We start from the raw sequence: 9,853 nt of genomic DNA on the forward strand, positions 1-9,853 counted from the left end.
AGAAGTCTATGAGAAAATGGTCCTACTTCTCTCTTGATGTATTATCTCAGTAAACATGAGTTTTTATGGTCTCAATCTCTAGTTTCAAGTCTTCTTCAATCCAGCATGATGTTACGCTCTCAGAATAAAGGGTGACTTGTCGTTCCTAGAATATCCAAAAGTAGAATGGGTGCCAGAGCTTTCAGCCATCAAGGTACCTCTTCTGTGGAACCATCTTCTGGTTCGGGAGGCAGACACCATTCCCACATTTAAGAGTAGGCTTCAAACTTTCCTACCGTGGTCCTGTTTGATGCTAACTCGACTCCCGGGAGTCTGGCTGTGCTTTCTTGTCCGGTAGTGTCCAACGTGGTGCGGCCCGACACCGACCACTACCTGGCCTGATCCGGCCCACGGCGGTACCAAGGCTCCACCTTCCCCGATGTGATGCTGCTCTATATTGACTGCTTTTTGGTCTACAGGGACCTATTGGAGATGGAACCTTCTAAAGTGGCACCATGGACTACTACTGTTAATACTACTACTACTGTTAATACTACTACAACTGCTAATATTACTACCAACACCAAATCCAAACGCACCTTTTTCTACCTAAAGTAAATCTCTTAAGGCAGTTTTTTCTGGCCACTGTGGCGCTGTAACTCTTGATCTTCATTGATGTTGGGACTCTGAAAATCATTGAGTTCTGGTCCTGCTCTATGAGGAATGTGTCCCAAGATAACCTTTTGTTGTGAATTGAAATTGAACAGAAGCCCGATCGATCAGTGCCACTCGGACTACAAACGGGATCCAGAAGGTTTGCGATGTAGAAAATGTGTCTTTTTGGATCGTCGTTTTTTTTAATAAAAAGCATTTAAAGATCTCTTTAAAGAACCATTTCCTTAAACGATTATTTATAGAACCCACAAAGGTGCCTCAAAGAACCATTAAAGGGGTTATTTGAGGCACCATTTCTGGTTCTTTGAAGAACTTAAAATAACTTCTTTAAGTTCTTCTTACTTACTGCCCATTTTTCCTCCTGGCAAGTAGGGCAGCAACAAAGGTTCTCCACTCTGGTCAATTCTGGACCAAAAAAGTTTGTGGGCCCAAATGGTTCAATAAAAAACCCTTTTCAAATGGTTCTTCAGCTTAACAATGGTCTTCCAAGGAATAAATGGTTATTTAGGTGATGGTTCTTCTTGGAACCACACAGCCTTTTGAAGAACCAGTTAAGAACCATTATTTTTCTGTGTGTGTCAAACCGTTGACACAAAGTTGGAAGTGCACTGTTGTTGAAGGCAACATTTGCAGCTCCATTCGTTCCTCTCTGCTCTACTTTTGTTCCACGGAGGCTTAATCACCAGTATGAATGATGAGAGAGTAAATGGAGGAAGTCCACCTCCCCTCCCCCCTCCCTCTCTCTCTCCCTAACTCTCCCTCTCTATCTCTACAACCATGAGCATCTGCCCAGAAATGAACAGATGTAGGCACCTGCGTTGTAGGGCCCACATATGCGCACATGTCCCCCCCCTTCCCCCCTCCCCAAACCCCCTTTCAACCTTCCATGGGACCCGGAGCCGACCACAATGGGGAGAGATCAGGGATGCAGTAACCAAATACTGCCTATCCCCCCAGGACACTCGCTCTGTTAGAGGCATTGTCACCGGTTATATCAAGTGGCTGCACCAAACAATCTGCTGTATGACTGCTCATTTGAGACATAACATAATTCAGAGGGACAGAGGAGGGAGGGAGGGGGGGAGGACGGGGGTTGGGTGGTGTGCAGAGGTGGCTGCCTGGATCATTTCTATGGCCCCAATATGGTGAATATAAGTGGTGGGTGTTTTTTAAACAAGTGGCCTCAGGTTTTCTTGGTAGTTTTTGATTGAATTGAATCCAGTCTTGGGATAAGTGGCCGGTCAGGAGGGCTCGGGGGTGGCAGGTGTTAGCTAGGGGGATAGAAGGATGAAAGAGAGGCTTGTCGGAGCAGGGTGGGTACAGGACCAGGTTACACATAAAAAGCCTTGTTTTTTTTGTTTTCGAGGGGGAAAAAAAGGTACGACAGCCCACCGGTAGAGCAGCGGCGGATAATGGGCGCCATAATAACCCCCCCCTCGCGTCCCTATCTTTCAGCTGCTGCCGGACGACAGAGGATCCACGCGCACCTGTTGTCGTCCCCCTATTGTGTCCGGGCGAGCGGTGGCGTGCTACACCTCAGGAATGCCCCGCGTCCAGAGGCCGGGCTGCTCGTCCCAGGAGAGAGCTTAGCCACGGTGGGACGAGGGGAGGGGTTGTCAGGAGGAGCAGGGGCAGCAAGGGAACCAGCAGGGAGGCTTTTGAGGACAAGACAAGGAGGGGAGGTGGAGGTGGGAGGGAGGGAGGGTGCGTTCCTCCAAAGCCAGTGTCCTCTCTCCTCCTCTCCAGGGGCCTGTCCAGAGAGCCCTGTCCTAAATCACTGGCCCCAGGGGGAAGGCTCTCCATTGTGAAGAGATGGCCCCTGCAAGCTGGGCCGCCAGCTGCCACTGCTGCAGCGTCATGCCCCCCCCTCCTCCTCCACCTCCACCTCCACCCTCCTCTCCCCCCTCACACACACACACCTCCTCCCAGCATCCCCTCCACCTCCAGCACCATGACAATGCTCCCTGCGACCAGGGCCACAGGCCAGCGGAGAGCATTAAAAAGGACTTGGAGGAGACTCTTGAGAAAGGCCACAGCGGAGCAACATGTTTTTTGGCCGAACATTAATGATGATAAACTCAGAGAAGGGTTACGGTGCACGACACGGTAACCTGGACGAGTCCGAGTCCCAGATCCCAACCCCCCCACCTTCGGAGCAAACAAAACTGAAAGGGTTCAAAAGAGAGATCATAATTTCTGTGTGACAAACTCCGTTCGTAGCCCGAGATTTAAAGAAAAGGACAGCTTGATTTGGTGATGGCGGCCTTGAAGATCCACCGTGGTCCATTTTTGTTCAAGAGTAGCACAGTTCCTCCTTCACTATGATCCTTCATTAGACCAGGGGTAGTCCAAGAAGGGCCGGTGTGGGTCCAGGTTTTTGTTGTAGCCCAGCACTACCTCACCTGATCCAACTCATCAAGGTCTTGATTGAAGACCATGGTTTGTTAATTAGTTGAATCAGGTGTCTTGAGTGTTGGGCTAAAACAAAAACCTGCACCCACACCGGCCCCTCCCACACCGCCCCCCAAGCACTTAAGGTGCATCGCACTTGGGTCCATCAGAGTCCAGATACGGCACCGTCTATCCATAAATACTCAGACTCGTGATTTATCTGATCCATGTTGTCATTTTAACTGGATGGACCCCAGAGGATGAACCACAGAGGATTGACCACAGAGGATGGACCCTAGAGGATGAACCACAGAGGATGGACCACAGAGGATGGACCCTAGAGGATGGCCCCAGAGGATATACCCCAGAGGATGCACCCAAGATCGTGGACCACAGAGGATGGACCCCTGTTCCCCGACAGAGTCGTTTCTTTCAGGTTTTTTCTGTTCTGAAGCAGAAATCCTTCCTTTGTGCCTGATGAGCCGTGCTGCCTCGCCAGACGGAACTGTTGCAGATTCACTAAATAGACACATTCACGCAGACCTTTTTTTGTTGCTATTTTTTTCTTAATTATTATTTCACCCACCCCCCCGCCTCCACCGCAGCTCTGTAGGAGGATTTTCCCATCCATAGCTAAAGGAGGCGTGCTCCATTGTGCAGCTTCTAATGATGATTGTAATGATGGCTTGTCCATCTTTGATAAGAAACAGCACGCCCCTCATTAAAGGGCCCGGGGCCCCGGTTCTCATGGCTGCCGGTCCTTCCTTCGGAGTCGGACAGCAGGCGAGGGGAGGCGAGACGACACCCGCGGCACACGCCTGTTGACCGAGCCACAAAGCAAAAGCGTGTGACACTCGCCCCACCCCCGCCGGTCCCATTGTCCTCCCCGTGGGTCCCACAGACAAGACCAATCCTGTTACCCTCCCACCCCCCTCACCCCCCTCTCCCCGCAACCACAAAAACCGCAACACACACACAAACACACACTCCCCTTCTTCCTTTCCCTCTCTCTCCTTCACAATCAATTTTACCAATCAGCTGATCTCTCTCTTTCTCACACATCCACCAGGGGTTGCCCTCCACCCCCCATCTCCTCCCACCCTCCCCCTCACCCCCACCTCCTCCAGCACCTCCCCCCCTTCGCCATCAGCTGCTACGTAAGGTGGAAATCCATCATTGAGTGTAAAGAAGGTGCTCTTGCACAGCCATTTCCATACACACACACTTTGGTGGTGGTGGGGGGGGGGGGCTCTAATTCTCTGATTCACATGCAGACAGTATTTCTTGGTGGGGTTGGAGGAGGGTGTGGCAGGAGGGAGGGGTCTGGGGTTTTTAGGGATGCTGGATGGTGGTACGGAGGACAGGAGGGGGGGGGGGGGGGTGATGGGGAAGGGGGGAGGTTGCCGCGGCTGCCGGGGTCAGGCCTGTGTGTCCTGGGAAAGTTGGGTTCTCCATTTAAATCTGCACATGTTGCGGCCTTCTGGTGGCTGCGTGAATGCACACGGTGACAGATGGCCCCGGCCCATAACTATAGAGTCCGAGCACCCTGGTCCCCCGAGGGAGAGAGAGAGAGAGACAGGGAGAGAGAGGAAGAGAGAGAGAGGGTGCAGGGGAAGAAGAGGAGAATGTAACGCTCAGCTGATCCCATCAAAAAGAGAGATGGGAGAAGGAGGAAAGGCAGAGGAGGAGGAGGGTTTGTAGTGTGTGTGTGTGTGTGTGTGTGTGTGTGTGTGTGTGTGTGTGTGTGCGTGTGTTATAAGGGGGGGGGGGGGGGGGGGGGCTTAATCCCAAATTCTAAATTGAGTTAATGTATTTGCCTGGTCTGCAAACTCGAATAGGAGGCCCGGGGTCCCCAAAGATCCTGATTAGGTGTCTAGTTTATCAGATGTTAGGAGGAGGGAGACTGTTTGTACATGAGGAGAATACAGCTTTGTGTGTGTGTGTGTGTGTGTGTGTGTGTGTGTGTGTGTGTGTGTGTGTGTGTGTGTGTGTGTGTGTGTGTGTGTGTGTGTGTGTGTGTGTGTTTTGACAGGGTCTCTGGGTTTAATGCCAGCAAAAAATGGCATTTCATGGTTGAAAAATGGCTTCAAAACCACCATCCACTGTTATAAATCGGCCCTATAATCTTGTTGACATCTTCTCCTCCCGTAGAAGTACACATACTTGTGTTCAAAAGGACTCTGAGTAGAAGTACACATAACTTGTGTTCAAAAGGACTCTGGTAAAAGTAGAAGTACACATATGTGTATTTAAATAGACTGGTAAAAGTAGAAGTACACATCCGTGTGTTTTAACAGACTTTGGTAAAAGTAGAAGTACACATACTTGTATTTAAACAGACTGGTAAAAGTATAAGTACACATACTTCTTATTAATATGACGAGAGATTCAGTTAGCCTTGTAAAAAAAATAGCCAGTATGTACGTAGTGATACTGTCTACTTTCTACTTTGAGTACATCTCAGAGGCTGTACTTTTACACTTTTACCTAAAGTAAAGTAAAGTAAAGAAGTAGAACCAGTGCTTCTACTTTCACCAGGTACACAAGTGTCTTGTACTTCTACTGGAGTAGAGGACGTGTGTACTCGTGACGTCTCTGGTTGACAGTGATGTGAAACGATGGCGTCCTCTCCACCGCTGACGTCATTCCCCCACCAGGGGGCGTCAGTCCGCCACATCCGCCTCTACAATGCTGCGAGTCAGTGAGGAAAAAGGGAAAGAAACGTGTGTATTTGTGTTATTAATTCACCCGTTTAATGTATTATTAATCAGCTTTGATCTCAAACATTTCTTTTAAATAATTAAATATGTTTATTAAAAAACACCGTTGGTCAGCTGTACTGAACTGAACTGTTTTGTTAAACGACGTATTTATGAAATACACTATGTACTCGACCCTCGTTGCAGAAAGACTCCACGTTTTAACTATGAATATAAATGTTTATTTCAAGTTTTAATTGGCTTAGGAAGGGAGACATGTTGTAAATTGTTCTCTGCGGGATAAAAGGTTTCCAGGCAGCTTATAGTTCATTTCACTCGGAGCCTCGTATGGCGCTCTGCGCGCTAAGCCTCTTAGGAGTCACGGCCGCAGCAGATGTAAAGGAGAATGCCAATCAGGAACTCCTGCTGAGAGGAGAAACCCGACGGCTGCGCCGCCGCTACACACTGGTCGTCTGCTCGCTTTTACGCACTTCAAAAAAACGGTGGCGATGGAGCGCGCGCGGAGTCTCCAACGATTCTGAGCCAACACATAGGTCGTCTCGTCTCAGAAAAAGGAAAAGAAAAGCGGAGAGCCATGCTTCCTCTGGAGGTCGGCAGGCAGAAGCCACGCCGCGTGTCGGAACCGATGTGCGGGCTGCTGGACGGTAGTGCTGGTGGTCCCCCGGTCACAACGCGCCGCCTGAAGAACCGGGACTTCCCCCTGAGCGCGAGGCGCCGGCGGTCCGGCTCCGCGCCCGAGCGCAAGGTGAACTGCGTCCTGGTGGGAGACGGGGCGGTGGGCAAGACCAGCCTCGTCGTCAGCTACACCACCAACGGATACCCCACCGAGTACGTCCCCACTGCGTTCGACAACTTCACAGGTAACGTGGCTCATTAGTGAGCGTTACGCGCGACTTTTACGCACACCTGAACCTGATGGAGCCCCTGTTTGTAAAGCCTCTCCATGGTCGTCGTTGTGTCCGATGCAGCTTTAACGTGCTTCCTTTATCTTCACAGTGATGGTGGTGGTCGACGGGAAACCTGTACGGTTGCAGCTCTGTGACACGGCCGGACAGGTGAGCCGCACCTGAGTATGATCATCATACTAACACACACATCATCATAGCTAAACACACGTGGTGAAGAACAGCTGCCGGTATTTATTCTTTGCATTTCTCTTGTTTTGGTCGACAGAAATGGGGGCTGGTCGATGGATCCGTCAATGTAAGTCCGATCACTGATCAGTCAGAAGTGTTTTTGTTGTTCCACTCTTGCAGTTCCTGATGCGTTTTGTGCAGCCTGGGGTTACTGAAATCCTTTAGACCCCCCCACAGAGACAAGTCGTCCTCTGTGACTCCACAGCTTATTCCGCCCCCTGCAGGAACACACGCAGAAGTGAAAGGATTGGTTTCTAATCCATTTGTCCAACCTGTTCCTGTTAGGAGCTTGTAAGCATTGTAAAGCTGATTCTCTGTTGTGTCAAACAGTAACGAGTTGTAACATGTAGATACTAAAAACGGTCTAAACTCGGGTTGAAACAGGAAAAAAGGTTCATTATAAGACCTGCTCCACATCCAATCCGCCTCCCATCAGACTCGGACATTTCAAATCAGTTATTTGATGTGAAAATATGGAGGAAAAATCAATTCAGGTTTTGCAGGCACATTAAACTGTACAATTAAACCACATCTATTAGTCAAAGCCCTTTTTTAAAATGTTGTGTAGAACCACGTGACACATTGACTGTGTTTGTTTACTAACTAATGGGAATTGTGTTGATTTCACTTTATTTGTATTTATTTATTTGGGACACACAAATAAGTAAAAAAAAACTAAACTAAAATAATTTTAAAATAAAAGTAAATATTGTAAACTGCTAAAAGAAACTCATTCATAATCAACATAAATGAATATTAAATGTCTGAAAAGGTGGAAAAATAGATGCGACGATAACTCAAACAATTAATTGACCTAATCTATGATATAAACTCTTGTGACTAGAAGAATAGATTCCCTTTTTTAATTTAAATATTTTTCAGCAGGTTGTCCACATTTTTAGATAAGATATGAAGTCTTTCCTGGTCTTTCCTTCACCTCATGGCGTTTCCCACCTCCATTATGATGTCATTTAGTGACGCGTAGTTTATTCTAACTCTGTGTTTCCGGCTTTGCCTCATGAAGGACGAGCTGGATCGCCTCCGACCTCTGTGCTTCAAGAACGCCGATGTCTTCCTGCTCTGCTACAGCGTGGTCCGACCCTGCTCCTTCCGCAACCTGATCAGCAGGTGGGTCCCCGAGATCCGCCGGCACTGTCCCGGTGCCCCCATGGTCCTTGTTGGCACCCAGCTGGACCTGAGGGAGGACGTCCAGGTGCTGATCGACCTGGCGCAGAACCAGCAGCAGCCGGTGGGCACCGAGGAGGGCCGGCAGCTGGCCCAGGAGCTCGGCGTGGTGGGCTTTGCCGAGTGCTCAGCGCTGACCCAGAAGAACCTGAAGGACGCTTTTGATTCGGCCATTTTGGCCAGCATCCAGCAGACAGACGGTTGTGACGTCCAGCAGCAGAGGCTGACCCTGAGGAAGAAGACACCCGAGAAGATCCGGAGCCTCTCGGAGACCTGGTGGAGGAAGATCAGCTGTTTGATGGGAGAGCAGAGATGTGACTTCAAGTGAGCCAACCCGGGCACTAACGACCAACCCGGGTCGGATCCTGTTTTTGTATTTGTTCGTAGATTTTGGTTTGCCAGATGCCCGGGGCAGGTTTGCTAGCAGACACCGGTTCAGAAAGCTACCTAACTAGCAGACCGCGGTTCAGAAAGCTAGCTAAGTAGCAGACCCCGGTTCAGAAAGCTAGCTAACTAGCAGACAGCTGGCCAGAAAGCTAGTTAACTAGCAGACACCGGTTCAGAAAGCTAGCTAACTAGCAGACCCCGTTTCAGAAAGCTAGCTCACTAGCAGACACCGGTTCAGAAGGCTAGCTAACTAGCAGACAGCTGGCCAGAAAGCTAGCTAACAAGCAGACACCGGTTCAGAAAGCTAGCTAATTAGCAGACAGCTGGCCAGAAAGCTAGCTAACTAGCAGACCCCGGTTCAGAAAGCTAGCTAACTAGCAGACACCGGTTCAGAAAGCTAGCTAACTAGCAGACAGCTGGCCAGAAAGCTAGCTTACTAGCAGACACCGGTTCAGAAAGCTAGCTAACTAGCAGACAGCTGGCCAGAAAGCTAGCTAACTAGCAGACAGCTGGCCTGAATGCTAGCTAGCTTACTAGCTAGTTGTCTGCTAGGTAGCCAGCTTGCTAATTCGTCCCCACTGGCTACAGGAAATGATCCAAACAAAGTTATCACTCTGCTGGCGATGGCAGCGTCCATGCGAAAGTTAACGGGCCGGAAAGCCTTGGTTACAAACTTTGGAGTGCGCCATTTTTAAAAGGCAGAGAGGCTATAACGAGAGATCGTTTCTGAGCTGCATTCTGGGAAATGTAGTATCCATTTTAAGTGAGAGAACCTTGGGAAACACTGATGTTTGCTTAAGTCTTTCTGGATTCGTCCGGATGTGGGTTACCTCACCCATCTGAGGCTCCCCGGGACGTTAAAACAAACCCCACAAATACTTTCAAACCCAGGTTTGGTTCAGGCGGACCGACTGTCCGACACACTGATGTTTGTTTATTTGTTTTTGTCTTTATTGTATGTTGTTTGTCACTTTACACCCCGATTTCTACAAGTACTTTGTTTGACTCTTAGTTCGTAGAGATTTCTCTATTTATTCATAGTCATTTTCATTGCCGTCACTGTTCACGTGATATACTCAGAAGCCTTGATTAAACTTCACAACGACTGTCTACTTCATCATTTTGTCTAACTAAATCAAAATACCTTGTGGGATATTTGCGGCACAGTTTTTGTGGGTTGTGATTTAAGGGAACTACGGTGTCATTTGTGAGGAATATTACATGCAAACTTCTTGAGCAGCTTCTTCAGTGCACGACTTCTGCTCTTTATCCCGCAGACACAAACAGCACCTGTCGGGGAGTTAATAGGGATCAAGTGGCGTTGATTGTCTCATCGGCTCTCTGATCCTCCTGAACAACTGACCCAGTGTGACTGGACTT

The 9,853-nt window shown here is 49.0% G+C and overlaps 1 protein-coding gene across 1 annotated transcript; it reads left to right on the plus strand.

The window, feature by feature from the left end:
• The first annotated feature begins 5,926 nt into the window (after positions 1–5,926).
• On the plus strand, positions 5,927–9,573 carry LOC311010560 (rho-related GTP-binding protein RhoU-like). Its single transcript, XM_084005106.1, has 4 exons — positions 5,927–6,625; positions 6,762–6,820; positions 6,939–6,968; positions 7,926–9,573. Exons 1-4 carry the CDS (start codon positions 6,340–6,342, stop codon positions 8,412–8,414), a joined length of 864 nt encoding a protein of 287 aa, XP_083861232.1. The 5' UTR covers positions 5,927–6,339; the 3' UTR covers positions 8,415–9,573.
• Positions 9,574–9,853: the final 280 nt, after the last annotated feature.

This window comes from Eutrigla gurnardus (genome assembly GCF_963514095.1).
Source record: "Eutrigla gurnardus genome assembly, chromosome: 3".
NCBI classification, from domain to species: Eukaryota; Metazoa; Chordata; class Actinopteri; order Perciformes; family Triglidae; genus Eutrigla; species Eutrigla gurnardus.

Bases quoted from the DNA above. Each gene is read 5' to 3' on its own strand.
- LOC311010560 (XM_084005106.1), top strand. From the start codon at position 6,340: ATGCTTCCTCTGGAGGTCGGCAGGCAGAAGCCACGCCGCGTGTCGGAA. The intron at 6,626-6,761 runs GTAACGTGGCTC...TTATCTTCACAG, and splicing joins TGCGTTCGACAACTTCACAG to TGATGGTGGTGGTCGACGGG. The intron at 6,821-6,938 runs GTGAGCCGCACC...TTTGGTCGACAG, and splicing joins TCTGTGACACGGCCGGACAG to AAATGGGGGCTGGTCGATGG.